Source organism: Pelodiscus sinensis, chromosome 14, assembly GCF_049634645.1.
Source record: "Pelodiscus sinensis isolate JC-2024 chromosome 14, ASM4963464v1, whole genome shotgun sequence".
NCBI classification, from domain to species: Eukaryota; Metazoa; Chordata; order Testudines; family Trionychidae; genus Pelodiscus; species Pelodiscus sinensis.
Window position 1 is genome coordinate 6,705,386 of NC_134724.1, and position 19,411 is coordinate 6,724,796.

Here is a 19,411-nt window from a genome sequence, read left to right on the forward strand (position 1 = left end):
GACCTTGCTGCCGGTGCATGTGCGCCCGCACGTCCGACCCCGGGCGCCACCCCCGGGCGCTCTCGCCCTGCCCCAGCCCCGCTCCCCGCCGGCTCCAGCCCCCGCCCGGCCCCACTCACAGATCTCCTCCTCGGCAGCCGGCCCGGCCTCCATCGCCGCTGCCGGAGCGCCGGGCGGGGCGGGGCTGGGCTTCAGCGCCGCAGCATCGCTCGGGCCGCCCCTGGCCCCGGGCCGGCAGCGCGCCGAGCCCCGCGAGCCTCCAGCCCCGGGCACGATCCGGGCCCTGCGCCGAGCCCCGCGAGCCTCCAGCCCCGGGCACGATCCGGGCCCTGCGCCGAGCCCCGCGAGCCCCCAGCCCCGGGCACGATCCGGGCCCTGCGCCGAGCCCCGCGAGCCTCCAGCCCCGGGCACGATCCGGGCCCTGCGCCGAGCCCCGCGAGCCTCCAGCCCCGGGCACGATCCGGGCCCCGCGCCGAGCCCCGCGAGCCTCCAGCGGCTTCCTCGCTAAGATGGTGCCAAACGACAGACTCCGCGCTCCCCGCTGCTGCGCCGGGGGCTCCTCCCCAGCCAGCACCGGAGAGACGCCCCAGGCCCGCCCTCTGCCCCGCGCTCCCGGCCGGCGCCTCCTTCCCAGCTGCGAAGCTCCGGGAAGTGGCCCAGGTAGGCGGCGGCCCCAGCAGCCACAGATACCCTGAAACCCCAGCAGGCTGAATAGAGCCCAGGGCGAGCCCAGGATGGGGTTTGGGTGGTAAATGAGAGTCAGGGCTGGCTTCCCCCTGCCCCCAAACGGGAGGGAAGATGTTTCCATCGATAATACTCGCAATGTACTGACAAGCAAGGTCAGAAACATGTGGCACCCAGAACACATTGGTACCCGATCTAGAGCAGCGATAGATGGGCAACCTAGGCTAGCGAGCGGGCCGCATGAACAGCCCTCCCCCATCCCAGCGGACCGCAAGACTGTGGTAACCAAATACAGGACTATGCAGCACTTTAAAGACTTAACAAGATGGTTTATTAGGTGATGAGCTTTCGTGGGCCAGACCCACTCGTACCTAGAATTTGCAAGGCGTCGGATTGAACCGTAGCAGCGCTGTGATCGGATGCAGAGGGAGCGCACGGCTCTCATAGTCCATATTGCGTGCAACCAGCACGCACCTCACATCCCGTGCCCTCGCTTTACGTGCAGGTCACTTTAGTAACACCAGTAGGAGAAAAAATGATGCCCATGAAAACCAGCAGAATCTGGCAACCCTGCATGTGGGCACCTATAAACAAAATGTCTCACAGGCAACACATAGAACCCTGCTGGGCCACATGTCGCTGGCGGGTTCCCCAACACTGACATAAGGACATTTATTTTGGGTTTGTCTACAGGTCACTAAGTTATGTCACTCAGGGTACATCTAGACTACATGCCTCTGGCGACAGAGGCCTGTAGATTAGGCTACCCGACATAGTAAAATGAAGCGGCGATTTAAATAATCGCCGCTTCATTTAAATTTACATGGCTGCCGCGCTGAGCCGACAAACAGCTGGTCAGCTGTTTGTCGGCTCAGTGCGATAGTCTGGACGCTCCCCTGCCGACATCAAAGGTATTTGTTGACCACCCAGGTAAACCTCCTGGGATGAGGTGTACGTGGGTGGTCGACAAATACCTTTGATGTCGACACCCGCGCGTCCTGACTATCGCGCTGAGCCGACAAACAGCTGATCAGCTGTTTGTCGGCTCAGCGCGGCAGCCATGTAAATTTAAATGAAGCGGCGATTATTTAAATCACCGCTTCATTTTACTATGTCGGGTAGCCTAATCTACATGCCTCTGTCGCCAGAGGCATGTAGTCTAGACGTACCCTCAGAGATGTGAAAAAAACAAACACTCCTCTGAGCAACAGAAGTTACGTCGACTTAAAGCGCTGTCTGCACCGCCATGAGTTGGCTATGGCGGGAGTTGCTCTCCTGCTTCTCCCTCTCATCGAGGCGTGGACTAATCATTTTGTCTGGAAAGCGCTCTCCCGTTGGCAAAATGCATGTTCACCAAAGACAGCGGCGCTGATTTAGTGCGGCCATGAAGACAAGCAGCTTGTCTGTTTTGATGTGGTATGTCGATGGTTCGGTGGCTTACGTCTCAGGGGTAGCTGAGTTAGTCTGCATCTGCAAAAACAATGAGGAGTCCTGTGACACCTTAAGGACTAACGGATTGATTTGCGCATAAGCTTTTGTGGGCAAAGAACGCTTATGCCCAAATATATCTGTTAGTCTTTAAAGTGCCACAGGACTCCTCTTTGTTTTAAGTGTTACACATCTCAGTGATACTGTCAGGCAAAAGCTGACTCCTGACAGCGCCCTCATAATTTCCCACAACTGTGACAATGTAAATCACAAAAAGAGCTTAAAAATAAACACTGGGATTTTCTGTCAAAAAAATAAAGAGATAAAAATCAGATTAAGTCAGGCATACCCACACGCTTTCTCTTTCACATCTGAGTCTGCCCACAGAGCCCAGAATAGGTACTCCATTGAGCTAAATGGGCTACTAACCTGTGTACATCAGTGTTTGCAGGACCTGGGAATCCATCAGCACCTGCCTGAGTGCTGTGTTTCATGCCTAGCATCTAAAAAGATTCTTCTTGGAAGAACAAGGCTGTTATTAACCGGGTTGCCAACTGAACAAAACTGAACACAGTTTCCCCGCCCCTTCTCTGAGGCCCCGCCTCTTCTCTGAGGCCCCAGCACCCTCATTCCATCTCCCCTGCCTCTGCTCACTGTCCGCCTCCTTCTCTCTCTTGCTCATCTTCCCTGGGCTGGGGAGAGTCCCTTTTCGACTGGGTGTTCGGTGGAAAACCAGACACCTGGCAATAGTGGATCTCCTGGTAATTGCGCTGTTCTCAGGGGGAAGGGGAAGAGGCAACTGCCCCGGGGCCTGTCAATTCAGAGGGGCTTAGGGCACTCAGCCTCCAATCCTGGGCCCTTTAAATCACTGCCCGAGCATTGTGCCATGCGCTCTATGCAGCTCTGAGGGCTGGGAGGGGACTGTGCTCTGGGTAGCATGGAGGGCTGGCTGACTAGCCCCGCCCCCTCCACCTGAGGCTCCACCCCTGCCGGCAGCACAAAATTTGCCCCCCCCCCCCCAATCTTGCCCAGTGGCCCACGGAAGCTGTTGGCTTCCCTGCCTGTTCTGTACGCTCCTTCTGAAGCTCCGGTGTTGGCCACTGCCAGAGACAGGATGCTGGGGCAGGAGGACCCTGTTCTGACCCACTAGGGCCACACTTATGTTCTTACACTTCTCACCATGCCAGCCTGGATGTGCACAGCGAGGCCATTGCTGAGTCAGGTGCATTTCGTTAACACTCACTGACCAGACAGGCCCAGCTGCAGCAGGAGGGGGAAGGCTGAGTTTAAGGCTAGCCTGCTTCACGTGTGGGGGATGGTTTTGCGGTTGCTGAGGAAACTGAAGAAAGAACAGGGCGTGCGGTGCACTGTGTGGGGGTGAGGCGGGAGGGGGAAGTTGTGTGAGGACACTGTGGATTTATACCGCTGTAGATAAGAATTTGGCCTGGTGAATGTCCTTACAGCTCGGAAATGCTACACTTGTTTTCCCAAAGGCTGAGTGATAGCAGGAGGGGCTGGCTAAGCGGTGAAGTCAAAGTCCTTCTCAGCTAGGGTTGCCAGATGCTTGAAACAAAAATACCGACTCTCCCCCCCCCCCCCAAATAAAACACAGGGAAAAAATTCTGTTGAAGGGGGAAAAAAGGGGGGAGACCAAAATTGTTGGGGGGGAAGGACTCCAAGGACTTATTAACCCCCCCCCCCCCAAAAAAAAATTAAAATAAAACAGCATGTCCCCTTTAAGAGTGAGTGCAGGGATAGGAACAGGGAAGTCGTTGAGCACTAAGACCCAGGGAAAAGCATTGCTTCCCCTAAGTCTTTTGGCCTGCAGCCATTTTGTGCCAGCAGCCTTGGGGAACCAGGTAAGCATGGGGGTTGGAGGCGTTGAGGGGCTCGAGGGGCCGGGCAAGGCTGGGCACTGAGTGTTTGTAGGGTTGCCGGGTGCCCGGCATTTTCATCTCCTGGCTGGGGAAAAATTCAGAAAATACCAGACATTGTAGGTGTCTGGTATTCTCTGAATTTTTTTACCAGACAGGAGGTGAAAATACTGGACTCTCTGGGTGAATACTGGACACCTGGCTACCCCACTCCCAGCTGCTGATGGCCCAGAGAATTCAGCCAGGAGCTGTCTGGGTGGGAGTATGGTAAGAAATGGGCTCCTCCCATAAGGTAATCTGCCCTTGCCCATCCAAGCTCAGCAGAGTAGAGGCATTCAGAGAACTGAGATGAAAGACAGAAGCCCCACTGAAATCAATAGAAGCTTGACGTGGACTTCGTGGCGGGCAGGTTTTACCCTCTGTCCCTGCCCCAGAAGCCTTACAGTCCAACTCATATTGCTTATGTGGTGAGAAGTAAAAAATAAGCCGGAGATGGAAGGAATATGGGGAGGAAGGGAAGAGGAGACCAGAGGAAAGTGACCAGTGCTCAGGAGAGTTCACTGGTTACAAGCAGACAGGCTTCTTAGGGAATTTTGGCACCTAGCAGCCAGCGATTTCCCTGGGAGGTAGGTGCCAAGCCCAGAGGGTGTGGAAGTTAGTGCGACTCCCGGATCAGCAACACATGTTGTCTCCCTTCTCATTCCCTGCGCTAGGCTCAGCACGAGACCCATGGATTTCCCCCAGTATCCGTGTGGGGAACAGTCTGTCGTCCAAACCAGAACACCAGCCCAACCCAGAGTCCCCTCTGCTTATTCCTCCCGTTGTGTGTCCTGGCTCAGAGTGGCTTTGTCTTTTACTTTGCTTTTCCATTTTAACCCAAACAGGAGGGAGCCAGGCAGCACCAGGGCTAAGACCAGCGAAGAGAAAAGAGCCAGAAGTGGGGTAAGTGAGAAGAGAATCAGGTCCAATGGTCCTACTTGTATGAGCGAGACTAGTCACAAGGGCCAGGGGTTGCAGGATTGGGCCCTTACTGCTATGCCTTGTCCGCAGGATTGAGTGTAGGACAACGGCGGTTCCTGTTGCACCCTGAGAAGACTTTGGTAAATGTGGCGTGTGATACGCAGCCTTTGCTTGCCACCCAATTGGCAGTGTACCAGCCAGCGTATAGGAAATGCTGCTCCTGGTACTGGAGTCATGTATCAAGCTGATAAGGTGTCACTGTTGCTAAAGTAAAACCTAAAACCATTATTGGCGTGGGACATTCGCACGCGATGCTGAACCGTGAGATTGTATTGAAGCGAAACACATGGTAACAAGGCTACGCAGGGCAGCCACTCCTTGCGGCACTAATAAGCACCCCCAGAAACAGGTGAAACAATGCTGCCTGTAGATTGAAGCAGAATCTAGCTAAACACTCCCAATGCTTGTCCTAAAGATCGTAATGTGTTTTACAGCAAAGGAAACTCTCAGGATCGCTGATCAAACGGGGAGAAGTGGCAGAATAACTTGTTTTCGGGACAAAAACTAGCAGAATGACATGACGAGGCTGCGTACAACTTCCTCCTGTGTGAGGCTTTAGATTTAGTTTTCAGTGACGATCCAATGGCATCTATGATTGTGGCAGGAGTCACCAGATGGTGCTGTTGACGGGTTGTTTTATTTGGTCTGCAAGCAGTGAGTCGTCTCTGGAGAAGTGCTGCTGGGTGGGTTTGTGAGGCTTGTCTTTGTGGGAGCTCTGACAAGCACTAGGGGAGCTGACTTTCTGCCATCGTCTCTCTAGGGCAGTGGATCCCAACCTTTTCGAGGATATGGACCCCGTTTCAATCGATTCAAATTTTACAGACCCCCCCCCCCCCCCCGCACAAGATAGCTGAGCCTGCAGCCTGCATGTCCCTCATCCTGCACTGCTTCTGGAGCCATGGGAAGCAATATGGGTTGAAAGACGTAAGCAGCTCTGCCTGGGACCCCCTACAGTGCTGCTGCAGGCCCTCAGGGGTCCGCGGACCACAGGGTGGGAGCCACTGTTCTAGAGTAACTTTTGGGGCAGAGTTGCTCCTTGGGAACAGAGCATTATTTGGCTGACACTTCTGACCAAGGCTCCCTCTAAGCTACACGATAGCCCAGCCCTGCAGCTTCTTAATGAGCCTGGCTGAGGGCTGCTGTGCATGGAGCTGCCTATCTGGGGGAAGGGCACTTCTCCCTCAGCTACAGCAGCAGCTCCCCATTGAGCACAGAGCGTCCATGAGAGTCCCTGAGGGGAACAGCTGAGAGCCCCTGCCGGGTGGGAGAGACTCACTGCTCTGTCTCATGGGCGGGGCTCATTAAGCAGCTGCGCGGCCGGGCTGCCGTGCAGCTCACAGGGAATCTTGCTTCTGACAGAGCTTTGCCCACATGCCATTTGTGATCACCTGCGTTCCAGGACTGGCCTCCATCATATAAATGCAGCATCTTGCATTAAAATGGTTCCCTGGCTTCATGGCACCATTTCCTTCTCCAGTAGGAAAGCAACCTGCAGGGCCCTGATGTGTGCTACCCCCCAGCTGTATTGATGGTTGCCCTTTGCATGGGAGCTGTGGTGTGCATGGGGCAATGGTAGCAACGAGGAGATTCTCTCTTGTGCTGTAATTGTGATGAACTGCGGGAGTAAAGTGGCTGCAAAGCAAATGGAAGGCTGGGTAGGTGCTGAGCTGACCAAGGCTGTTCTAAAGCCCCTGGCCTCCAGACAGGCAGGAGGAATCACGACTGAAGGGCTTCTGTGTCAGGATCATTTCTCACTGTCTGCATGACCAGTAGGGGCTGTGGCAACCAGGGTGCAAATTAGGGCAACGCAAGGGTCAGCGACACCTGTCTCCCTTCTCAGTCCCTGCATCAGCATGAGACATGTGGGTGTCCCCCAGCGTCCCTGTCGTGAACAGTCTGTCGTCCAAACCAGCAAGTCAGAATCCCAGGCAGTGAGGGGTTGGGGACTGGACTGACTAGAGATTGAACTATAGGGTGCTGCATATGAATCATCCATATGGGGGGAAGAGTCAGCCACTCTGCAGCTGCTTTCTTTCCTTCCCTGAGCGAGTGCAGACCTCTCCACAGGGTATGTGGGAGGGGAGCGGGACAGGGTGGGAGCACGATTCTCCTTCTCCATCTCTATGGAGCTTTCCCGCGTGCGTCCCAATGACTGACCTGCTCAGGCCCTGGTGAGCTATACACCCAGACGTGGGACAGTCTGCAGAGTTAGTGACCTTCCAACACTTTGCTTTGAAATTTGCCTGAGATCCCGACGCGCTTGCAATAACAGACCCTGTTGGGAGACAGCTGGGCCCCCACCTGTGTGTCGCCCCCTTTATTGTTCCTAGGTCTTCACTCTCGCTCCCCTGGATAGTGATAGAAATGTAGCCGTGTTAGTCTGGGGTAGTTGAAGCAAAATGCAGGACAATGTAGCACTTTAAAGACTAACAAGATGGTTTATTAGATGATGAGCTTTCGTGGGCCAGACCCACTTCCTCAGATCAAATAGTGGAAGAAAGTAGTCACAACCATATATACCAAAGGATACAATTAAAAAAAATGAACACAAATGAAAAGGACAAATCACATTGCAGAACAGAAGGGGGATGCGGGGGGGGGGGGGCGTGGGAAGGGGGAGGAAGGAAGGTAAGTGTCTGTGAATTGCTGATATTAAAGGTAGGGAGAGTGGGATGTTTAACTCACAAACATCCCACTCTCCCTACCTTTAATATCAGCAATTCACAGACACTTACCTTCCTTCCTCCCCCTTCCCACGCCCCCCCCCCCCGCATTCCCCTTCTGTTCTGCAATGTGATTTGTCCTTTTCATATTTGTTCATTTTTTTAATTGTATCCTTTGGTATATATGGTTGTGACTACTTTCTTCCCCTGGATAGAATGAGAAAAGGTAGGGCAGAATGAGCCCTTTCCTGTGGCCCTCTGGTGGATCTGCACCGTAACTGCAGTCCTCTCCAGTCTTGCTTGTCTGCCATGTGGAAGGCAAAGGTCTGGGGTAGACAGGATGAAAGCCTTGTGCTCCGAACGAAGTATTCACAGATCATTCCCTGAGCTCCAACCTGGGGCATGTGCTAGGTTTCCTGCAGCAGCACCATGAGAGCCAACAGAGGCTGGAGATCTTCTCCCATATTGATTACTGATGTCTTGTGCAAACAGTGGCCTCTTTCTTTTAACTGTGGAGTGGAGCCTCATGTTTGTACAGAGCTCCAGGGGAATACAAATGCTGTCCAGGCAGCTCTGGGATTACTGTAATGCATTGGTATAAACTCCTTCACTAGCCCCAGGGGAGTCTTCCCCAAGCCCTTTCCTGGCAATGCTCTAGCCTGCTGGAAGATATAAAACCAGCTTTGGCTTCTATTAGCTCAAGCTGTAGAGGCTCCTACACTAAGCTCCAGAGGTGCTAAGTTCAAATCCACCTACAGGCGCCATCTGGGACTTGCAGTGCAGTGCAACTTGTCTGACTGCTTGTTGGATTTCAACACAGGAGGCTGGACTTGATGACCTCCTGAGGTCTCGTCCAGTTCTAAGATAGAGCAGTGTTTCTCAACCTTTTTTTATAAAGTCCCCCCAGTACCTACAGTTTTCAGACACACAATTTTTTTCTACCATAGCAACACATTTGTTTAAACAACTTAATTGTAGCCAGGCGGATGATTAAATATTTGGGTGTAAAAAGTACAAAAATAATAACACTCTGTAAAACTTAGAACAAAAATTCAGTTTTCTCCAAATTTCAGTTGTGCTGACGTACCGCCCCAGACTTCTCTCGAGTACCCCTAAGGGTTCTCGTACCACTGGTTGGGAATCACTGCTCTAGAGGGCTGGCTGTGCAATTGGGTCTCTGCCTTGTCCCACATTATTACTTATGGGCCTAATCCTGCAAGGAGTCAAGGGCCTCCTCTGGTCTGGCACTGAGCCCCCTCAGCTCTCACGGCATTTATTAAAACGGAAAGTGTTTAGAACTGAGTCCTGTGCTGCTGAACCTGGGAAATGGTAACAGACCTGACTGGGTGGATGACTTCTCCCTGCAAATTCCAGTGCCCACTGAAGTCAATGGGAAACTGCCCACGGACTTAACTGAGCCGTGGATCTTGTTAGAGAAGAAACAGGTGACCCAGGAGCGGATGGAGTAAAAGGGACAGTTTTATCGCCTATGCACATTTACCTCGGACAGTCAACACAATGTCCGAGGGCAACAACCTGGCAGTCGTCAGAATCTTTGATCTATTTTAGTATGTTAATTCACATGACTATCACTACTTTTCCTAAAGCCTTATTTAGTAATGTTAACTCCCATTCAATGAATATTAATAAGCAAATAATGAATACAATTATACCTGCCCCTACTTACTATTTACAGACTTTCTAATTAAATCAACACTGTTATACTACAAACTAACAAATCACAGAGATTACAAGGAAGTTGACCCTAAAGATGTTATGCAGATCCAATGAGGATAAGTAAGAGTCACAACAAGGTAGAGAAGCCCCATACTTATCTGGTTTCCTAGGCTACAGAACGGAGAGAGAGAGCAAGGTTATATATATCAAAACATAATACTGGTCTCAACCAGACCTTATCGTCCCAAACTACAAAACAAAAGGAAAAAACATGTCCATGGGTAATGTGGCTGAATCAAGCTTGGTGGCTTAACCACCAAGGCAAAAAGGCCATTCCAAACCTATTGATTTTTACACCCCCCAAAAGATCTGGCATCTGTTTCCAAACAGAGCCCAAAAGTCTGATGTTTGACTGTCAGATGTCTGCGTTCCTAAGCTCTGAGTGAAACTCTGACACAGAATGGCTCTGTTGTTTCCAGGGGCTGCTGCCACTTGTCAACATTTGACCTCCCTGACCCTGAAGAGAGAGCAAAAATGTTGGTCCTCTCAATAAACCCTCTGCTTCTAAAATACCAGCAAGGCTGGGATTCAGGATGCTCCTTGGGCGTGCACGGTTGGAAGTATAAAGAAGATAATGCATGTTCCCATTTCTCGTAACGTTATGATTTTCAGATGAGGCTGGTAACCAGAAGGCTGTTCTTTACCTGGTCTCTGTCCTGAGGAGGATGTAAGAGCTGGCACTGTGGATCAATATCAGTAGCTCCATGCAAATGGCCTCCTTTGGCTTTGGAGTACTGAATGACAGTGGAATGATCGTGCCCTGGGCCACCCCAGAAGGGGCGGGGGCTCAGGCAGAAAGGGTGGAGCCAGGACACTTCCCGTGCTCCCCTGCCCACAGACACTAGAGTGACACGCCAGCTGTTAAAGACACTGTTAAAAACAGTTGGCGGTTCCCTCTGGTGCTGCGCACCCCTGCCAGGGGGAGGAGATGTCACGGACTCCCCCATCCCTAGGTCTTGATTGGCCTGGAGGCGGAGGAGCGGCAGGATGGCCATGGTCTGGATCAACTGGTTTGGCACGCTGGATGTGGCCCACAGAGGCTCTCTTGCCCACCCCTCTCTTAAAGGATCAAAGTGGCAGCAGGCCTGGGTGCAGCTTTCCCTATGAGCTGGGAGGGGACATTCCCCTGTATTGCAAATCCAGAAAAGCGACACTGGGATTTTGTTTTTATTAGTTGCTTTACAGGAGCTTCTAGAGGCATCCACCAAGATCGGGCTCCCATTGTGCTAAATGCTGGATTGACATAGTCAAACGGTCCCTGTTCCAAAGAGCTCACAGTCCTACTTAGACAAGGCTGGCCGAGGGTGGGAGAAAAACATTTCCCCATCATATAGATCAGTGATTCTCAACCAGGGATATATGCACTCGTGTGGATACACAAAGATCTTTCGGGGGTATATCAACATATCTAGATAGTGCCTAGTATTACAACAAGCTACATGAAAAGCACTACCAAAGTCATTACAAACTAAAATGTCTACTACACTGAGATGTAAGTACAATATTTATATTCCTGTTTATTTCTTTTATAATTATATAGTAAAAATGAGAACATCAGCAGTGTTTTAGTACTAGTGTGCTGTGACACTCTTTTTTTGGGGGGGGGGTTGTATTTTTATGACTGATTTTATAAGCAAGTAATTATTAAGTGAGGTGAAACTTGGAGGTACACAAGACAAATCCAACTCCTGAAAGTGGAACAAGTAGACTAGAAGGATGGAGAGCCATTGATACAGATTAGGGATCTGAAAGTGTAAATGGTTAACCAATAAGCGGGAGTGGCAGCCAGCTCCCCGGGAGCAGGGGATGCAGGTGGGAGCTGGTGCACACCGGGAGCCAACTTCAAAGTCGACTTCTGGCGAACACTGGCCCTCAGGGAGCCAGCTGCTGCCCCACGCTGCTGCCTCTGATACAGAGACAACAGCACAGGGCAGCAGCTATCTCCCTGGGTGCCAGGGCATGCCAGGAGCCAGCTTAAAAGCTAGCTCCGAGCGTGCACTGGCTGCTGCCCCGCACTGCAGGTGCAGACAACCTTATGACCGCTGAGATTTTCAGGAGCTCCACATTTACCCAGCTACCCACTTTTTAACATCCCGAAAACAGATGATAAATAGAGGTTAGATTTCAAGACTGATCTGTTGAAATTAACCAGGCTTTGCTTGTCTTATAAGAGACCTTTTTCTTTTTGCATACTCAATGCTAGCAGGGAGAACTAACCAAGTAAAACTTAGCTGTAAATCTCCTTAGTGCACTGCACGACAGTGAGTTTCTAGCACACTCTGTGTTCATTTCGCAATTCTGCAGTGCAGTGTTGAGGGGGAATACCATTTTACTGTAAAATAAGTTATAACTGTTCAGGAGTAGAGCGACTTTAAGGACCACTGTGACCAGAAAGGCAGCCGCTGGCAAGATCTAGTAGCTTCTGTGTAAGGCTTTTAGTGGTCTCCAACCTTTTGGGGCTGCCGGGTGCCCGGGGGCGGGGCTGCACATGAGCTGCGCACCCAGGTTGGCACCGCGCATGCGCCGCGTGCCCAGGGTGGGGGCCGTGCATGTGCCTGGGGCCCAGGGCGCAAGAATGGCTCGGGCTGGCCCTGGTCACTAGGCGGGCGCACATAAATGACCTGGCGGGTGCCATGGTGCCCATGGGCACCGCGTTGGGGACCACTGGCTTATTCAGACAAAATATGCCTAACGAAGGGGCTGTGTGCGGATTCAAGGTTCTGGTGCCTAGCAAATAGGGTGTTAGACTGGGCTGTAGAGACCTGCCTGTTTTTCCCAGCTCTGCTGCTGGCCCGCTGGGTGATATTAAGCCAGGAACTGCCCCTTTGTAGAATGGACATCATGGCTCTGCCTTCCTTTGTACAGAGCTTGGAGAGCCACTGGCGAACCGCGCTTTACAAAAGTGAGGTGCTACTATGATTTATTATAAACTTCCAGCGTGAGAGAAAGTCAATGGGATTTCTCATATGCTTCAAGTTTGGGAAATGATTTTGTCGTCTCACCGCCTCAGTCTTGCTCTCCTTACCTCCGGTGAGTCCCATTGCTTTCGTTAGCCTGGCGTTCGGCGTGCGTTTCGGTATCTTGAACTGAGGCATGGGCCCTTTCTCGGATAAAACTTCAGTGGTACTTGTAAGGACGGGCAGATAGGTCCTTAGCCGTACTAAAGAGTGCTGGATTTCACTCCGTTCATGATCAAATTGCATAATCACAGTTCCCCCTCCCCCATTTCCTAAGGGCACACGCACTCAGGGTTGTCTGTCTTCTAAAATATTGATGCGGCAGATCTGAAACTGCGCTCAGTGTTTGGTAGCGAATTCCTGAGGGAATAAAAGGATTTTCCTACCACACCAGGCTGATGGCCTATGTAAATCCAGCATTCTGCCTCCAACAACAGCCGGATCCAGATGCTTCAGAAAAAGATGTAACAGGCACTGAACCAATTAAATACACAGGAGGGGCTAACAGACTCTCTAGGCTCCTGGGCAAGATGGGGGGGGGGGAGCTCTGAGCCCCCAAAGGGACATGGCCTGCGATGGAAGAGGTGGGGCTAGGGTTAGTCTGCCCCACGCAGCCCTCAGCATTGCTTGGAGCATGCTGCACAGGGCTCTGTCAGCGATTGAAGGGCCTAGAGTGCTGCGATGCAGTGATAGAGGTCAGGAGCCCCACCCCTTTTTGAATTGCCAGGCCCTGGGGCTGTTGTCCTCTTGGCCCCCTGTTTCAGTGGGGCTGGTACATAGGGAAGGGTTTTCTGTTGAAGTCAAGTGTTATCTCCTAGAAACTCTTCATACTTTCTAACTTTTATCTCAGCTATTATAATGTTCTGTATGATGCAGTGTGGATAGTCTTACTCGTAGAATTGTGTAATATTTTGTAGAATCCCACTAAGCTCCTTGCTTCAATATCTTGTTGCAGTGAGTTCCACAGGACACGTTTTGTTGACTTTTAATGTCCTCCCGCCTCATTGTATTATGAGAGGATGCTGTCACAAAGTGTGGGGGAATCCCCGGGCCCTGCATCCCCATCCGCAGCCTGAGGTGACTCTCCTCCAGCAGGTAGAACAGAAGCAAAAAACAGGACTATGTAGTACTTTAAAGACTAACAAGATGGTTTATTAGGTGATGAGCTTTCATGGGCCAGACCCACTTCCTCAGATCAAATAGTGGAAGAAAATAGTCACAACCATATATACCAAAGGATACAATCAAAAAATGAACACATATGAAAAGGACAAATCAAATTTCAGAACAGAAGGGGGATGAGGAGGGGAGGTAAATGTCTGTGAGCTAATGATATTAGAGGTGATAATTGGGGAAGCTAACTTTGTAATGGGAGAGAGAAGTAATGTCTTTGTTTAGACCTAGGCATAAAGTGTTGAATTTAAGCATGAATGACAGTTCAGAGGATTCTCTTTCAAGTCTGGTGTTAAAAGGTCTTTGAAGGAGGATGCAGGTAATCAAGTCGTTGAGACAATGCCCTTTCTGGTTGAAATGGCAAGAAACTGTTTTTTCTTTGTGATCCTGTCTAATATCTGTTTTGTGGGCATTGATTCTTTGGCGAAGTGTCTGAGACGTTTGTCCAATGTACATAGCAGACGGACACTTTCGGCACATGACAGCATAAATTATATTTCTGGATGCGCAGGAATATGTGTTCTTGATCTTATAACTCACTTGGTTAGGTCCAATAATGGTATCAGCAGAGTGAGTATGTGGACAAAGCTGGCAATGGGTTTTGTTGCAAGGGAAGGTACCAGGGTTGGTATTAGTGTGGTATGTCCTATGGCTGTTGGTAAGAATCATCTTGAGGTTAGGTGGTTGTCTATAGGAGACTATGGGTCTGTCTCCCAGAGCCTCTTGGAGTTTAGTATCCTGTTCCAGTATAGGCTGTAGTTTATTGATAATGTGTTGGACAGGTTTAAGTTGGGGGCTGTAGGTGATGACAAGTGGTGTTCTATTGTTGATTTTCTTGGGTCTGTTTTGAAGTAGATGGTTTCTAGGTATTACAGGATACTAAACTCCGAGAGGCTCTGGGAGACAGACCTATAGTCTCTAAGACCCCTCTCTCATCTAAAACCAGCCTTAGTCCCCAGCCTGGGGTCAGCCCCGCCTGCCCTTTGTCTCCCTTCCTGGGCAGGAGTTATCATCTCCTATGTCCAGCCCTCAGGTGTGAAAGGCCCCCCTCCTCCTCCAGACAGTGCTGCAGTGCCCAGAACAGCAGGAATCACACACAGCACAACAAAGCAATACAATCCTTGCTACGTCACAGAGGCAGACAAGAGCACCTGATTTGCCTTCTCTTTATGCCATGGCAGTATTTTAGATACCTCCATTAGGTTCCCTGTTTGGGGCTGTTTCTTGTTACTTTAAAGTGCTGCATAGTTCTTTCTTTTGTTTCAGCAAGATCAGACTAACACGGCTGCATCTCTATTACTATTCTCTCCCCTTAGATTTTCTAAGTGTCTAATCAATTTCTACATAAGAACATAAGAACGGCCGTACTGGGTCAGACCAAAGGTCCATCTAGCCCAGTATCCTGTCTGCCGACAGTGGCCAGCACCAGGTGCCCCAGAGAGGGTGGACTGAAGACAATGATCAAGCGATTTGTCTCCTGCCATCCCTCTCCAGCCTCTGACAAAGAGAGGCCAAGGACACCATTTTATCCCCTGGCTAATAGCCTTTTGTGGACCTAACAGTCTTTTTTGGACCTTCTCTGGGCAACTTCTGTTTCTGCTCTATCCCTTTTGATAGGGGCTAACTGGGTGTGTATAGAGCAGGGTTTCCCAACCTATGGATCACAACCCAAATAAGGGTTGCCATTACATTTCAAAAGGGTCATCCAGTATCTGCCCAGGTGGCCCTCTTAAGGAGCCATTCACACATTTGAAAAGGTCCCTGGCTGTTCTGTCCAGGTCCTCAGCTGGCTTAGTCTGAAGGAGCCATTTGCCTGAAGTGGTAGTCAGCTTAATTGGTTTAACATCCTCCAGGCAGTTTAACCAATCAGTCGAATTGAATGCCATGTCAGTGACTCAGAGCAGACAAGGGAAATATCCCTGGACTTTGGGGGAAATAAATTAGAACCCTGGGAATGCAGAGAAGCAGCAGCACCCAGCTCAGGTAGGTGGGGGCAGAGAGCCAGATTTCCAGCCACCGTGGTCCAGGTTCCCCAAGGCTGGCGTTGGCCAGCCAGGACCATTGCAACCACGGGGAAGGGGAGTCCCCCGCTGCCCCGAGCGAGGTTCCTGAGGCTAGGGTAAAGTCCTGGCTGGCTTGCAGCTGCAGGAGTGGGGGTGGCTGGGACTGTGTTCGGGAGCCTGGCGGAGAGAGGGTGGGACTGTACTGGGATGGGGGGACGGCGGCTCCCGGGGAGAGGCTGGGACTACGTTCAGGGTGGAGGGGAATTAGGTTGCAGTGAGAGGGCTGGAGGGTGCCTCTTTCTAATGTTTTTGTAGCCCCCCTCCCCCAGCCCCAGAGTGTGCTTCCAGCCCCTGACTGTGACTCTCAGGCCCCTGAGCGAGTGTGCCCCCCAGTCCCGTGCCTGTGAAATTCCCAGCCCCTCCAGCCTCTGAGTGTGGGGTGTAAGCCAGGGGGTGGGGGAGCGTTTTGGGGATGAGTGTCTTTCCCCCACCACAACTCAAATAAATGTCGTGTTATTTTATTATTAATGTATTTTCAGTTTTTCTATGAAATAACTACTATGAATCTATAAACAGGAGGGGGCACAATTTTATATTCTTGCCTCAAGCGCAAAATTAGCTAGTTATGGCAATGCTTCCCCCCCCCCTTCCTCTCTCTGTTTTTGAATTGCCTTGGGTCACCAAGTCTTCCTGAATTGTCAAAATGGGTCCCCAGCTGGAAAAGGTTGGGAACCGCTGGTCTGGAGTGTCTAAAGTGACCACAGGGGGGTGCCAATGCTATTTTCTGAAGTTGTGCTATTTATCTGTCGCTCCTTTAATGAGCAGGAGCTGACTAGTGGCACTTTTCCCCATGGCTGCTGCTGAGTGCAGGGCAGGTGGGGCTGCACAGACCCCTGAAGAGCCGGCCAGCAGCCAGTGCAAGGGCTCCCCACACGCTCTGGCTCCTGCCTGTTCCCCCTCATGCTGCTGCCTCTGATACAGAGGCAGCAGCGCGGGGGGTGGGAGGAGAGGTGGCTTCACAGGAGCTGATATGCGTGGGTAGTCAGTTTCAAAGATACAGTACAGAGGCAGCTGGCGGGGTGGGGGGTGGGGGGAGGGAGTTGTTGCATGTAACCGTTAGGATTAACGGATGAGCTGTGGGCTCATTGGTTAATTGTGTAAACAGCTACACGTGCACATCCCTAATGCAAATACTACACAATTCCAATTCAGTGTAACTAGCTTGGTGGTGGTACTGCTGAAAAGAATCTGGGATCACAAGCTGACCATGAGCCCACACATGTGAGGCAGCTGCTCTGAGGTGTAAGAACAGGAGCCTTATGTCAGACCCTGGAGGTAACCGCCCTACTCGGTGCTAGTGAGGCTTCCGTCGGAGTGGGGTGTCACATTCTGACCACTCCCAGAGTAAGCTGGGGCCCCCGCGCTGGGTGAATCCTGAGCTCATCCGCGGGGCTGCCCTGTTGCTGAAACGCTTACCAGTGGTGTTCCCAGCAAGCTGTGCGACTGCTCAGGCACGATTCCAGTGCCACCCAGCTGATGAGCAGAGCCCGCGTGATCCTGTCCGAAGAGAGCTCCTGAGCTCGCAACCCTTTGTGCCTGTGATGTCCACATGGGGGAGTGACCGCGCAGCATTTTCCTATAATCTTCTTTTCACACCCTGGTACTTTGAACTGCAGGGCTGTGTAGACAAGCCCTTAGATCATGGGCTTCTAACCAAAGAGCCAAACTCAGAACAAGGGGGCAATAAAGAGCCACTATCAGAATGCCCATTTGCATGACTGAAAACATGTAATTGAATTTTATTGATAGTTGACGTGATGGTTAATAATGGCATCAGTGAAACATGGTGCTCACAGGCTTTAGTTCATGGGATTTCTGCTGCTGCTGGGGTTGAGTTTGTGGATGTGGGGTGCAAGAGTCAGGGTTGGGGGGCATGAGGGGCTCAGGGCGGGTGTGTGGGGTGCAGGAATCAGAGCACGGTGCTGGAGGTAGGCAGTAGAAAGAGTGTGGGGCTCTGGGGCTGGATGACCTTACCTGGCCGGGGCTGGGCTGCTGCACCCGGGCAGCAGTGGCTAGACGATGGGCTGGGCCACGATCTCCGCATCTGGATCGTGGCCTCTCCTCCTACTTGTGCCGCAGCAGGAGGGGGCCACCAGCAGCCCTTCCTGCAGCCAGATGGAGGCCAGACCGCGGAGCCTGCCACAGGGTTGGGACCAGGGACAGGACACTGAGGCCAGATGGGGGCTGGGCCCTGATTGAGGCCTTGTTGGTCAGGCTGCCACGGCTGGAGCCCAAGCAGGGCCTCTGTGGCCAGGCTGTTGCAGCAGCTGTGGGGCTACCATGGCTGAGCCACAGGGTCCGCCCAGGAGCACAGCGGCTGGGGACAGACCTTGGCAGTCAGATGGGTGCTGGAGCCAGGCCACTGTGGCCAGAAGGAGCCATCTGCCCCCACCAGCTCCTCTCACTATCCCACCTTGGAACGTGCATATGTCCCCTAGGGTACGTCTACACTGCATCCCTAGTTCGAACTAGGGATGCAAATGGAGACAACCGAAGTAGTTAATGAAGCGGGGATTTAAATATCCCGCTCTCCATTAATATGATCTCGCCGGCGCGCTAGTTCGAATCACAGCTGATTCGAACCAGGAAGTGCGCTCCTCATTTTTTGAGGAGTAACATTAGTTCGGACTAAGGGCTTTAGTCCGAACTAACGCGTCCCGGCGCGCACTTCCTGGTTCGAATCAGCTATGATTCGAACTAGCGCGCCGACGAGATCATGTTAATGGAGCGCGGGATATTTAAATCCCCGCTTCATTAACTACTTCAGTTGTCTCCATTTGCATCCCTAGTTCGAACTAGGGATGCAGTGTAGACGTACCCCTACAGAGTGCCATCACCTGGCCCTTTAGACAAGCAGAGTGCCCCAGCCGGCTCTTGCCTCAGCACAGCTGGTTCTTACCAGGGTGCACCATCTTCCTGTCTCCTCTGGTATCGGGTGCAATAGACAAAACCAGCCCAGCTTGCTGGTTGCTGATCCCTGTCTTAGATTGTAAATTCTTCAGGGCAGAAACTGTCCCTTACTCTGCATACGTACGGTGTCTGGCACACTGATACCCCATCTCAGCTGGAGCTCTAGGCATATCCCATAAAAAACATGAATAAGTGATTTGATATCATCCAATCAAAGTACGGTTACCCCTTGTCCGGTGTTTGACCAGCCTTGCTGTGTTTTTTTTATGGCTATGCCAGTTGCCAGAAAAAGATCTGCCATTTTTATGGAGGTTTAAAGATTTGCATGACTATCACAATGCATGGGGACAGCTGACGTTAAAAGTCTGTGTCCAGCTAAAGATGCTGCAATGTTTATATTAAGTGATAAAGGATCAAACAGTGGAAAATACAGCAGCTGTCTGTCCCTACTACCCCATGCAAGCGCACCATGCATGTGAGAGAGAAGGCTTGAGTCATGGAAGAGTGAGGGAGGTGCAATGTTATCAGTCTTATCTCTGTGTTCTCTCTCCTGATACTAGAAGTCACTGTTGAATGGGGGGTTGTGGAATTGACTTGTGGTTGGTTGTGGGGGTTGTCTGCCTGTGTGTGTCTTTTTTGCATTGCAAAGGTGGTAACCCTAGGTGGAAGGTTCTGCAGAAGTGCCAAGTTCATGTGTTGCTATAAATATCTATGCTGAAGTACTTGAATCTGCACTTGAAAGGGAATCCTCTGAACTGGCATTCATGCTAAAATTCGACACTCTCCGCAGGGGGCTGAACAAAGACCCCAACTACCTTACCCATTACAAAGATAGCTTCCCCAATTATCACCTCTAATACCATTAACTCACAGACATCTCCCCTTCCCCACCTCTAATATCA

At 51.4% G+C, this 19,411-nt stretch overlaps 1 protein-coding gene and 1 non-coding gene across 3 annotated transcripts in view; both read right to left on the minus strand.

Annotated features, from left to right (window-relative positions):
* Positions 1 to 579, minus strand: part of ANKDD1A (ankyrin repeat and death domain containing 1A) — a 47,219-nt gene extending 46,640 nt beyond the window's left edge. Inside the window, exon 1 of one of the 2 annotated variants that reach the window (XM_075896915.1) lies at positions 120 to 579. In XM_075896915.1, the coding sequence (XP_075753030.1) occupies positions 120 to 153 (34 nt within the window). In that variant the 5' untranslated portion in view covers positions 154 to 579. The remainder of the gene's footprint in view (positions 1 to 119) is intronic. The other variant, XM_075896914.1, reaches the window with a different exon arrangement.
* Positions 580 to 7,488: 6,909 nt separating this feature from the next.
* Positions 7,489 to 7,886, minus strand: LOC142818369 (small nucleolar RNA snR86). The gene has a single exon (XR_012895873.1). It is a non-coding gene; the product is annotated as a small nucleolar RNA snR86 (small nucleolar RNA).
* Between the last annotated feature and the right edge of the window lie 11,525 nt (positions 7,887 to 19,411).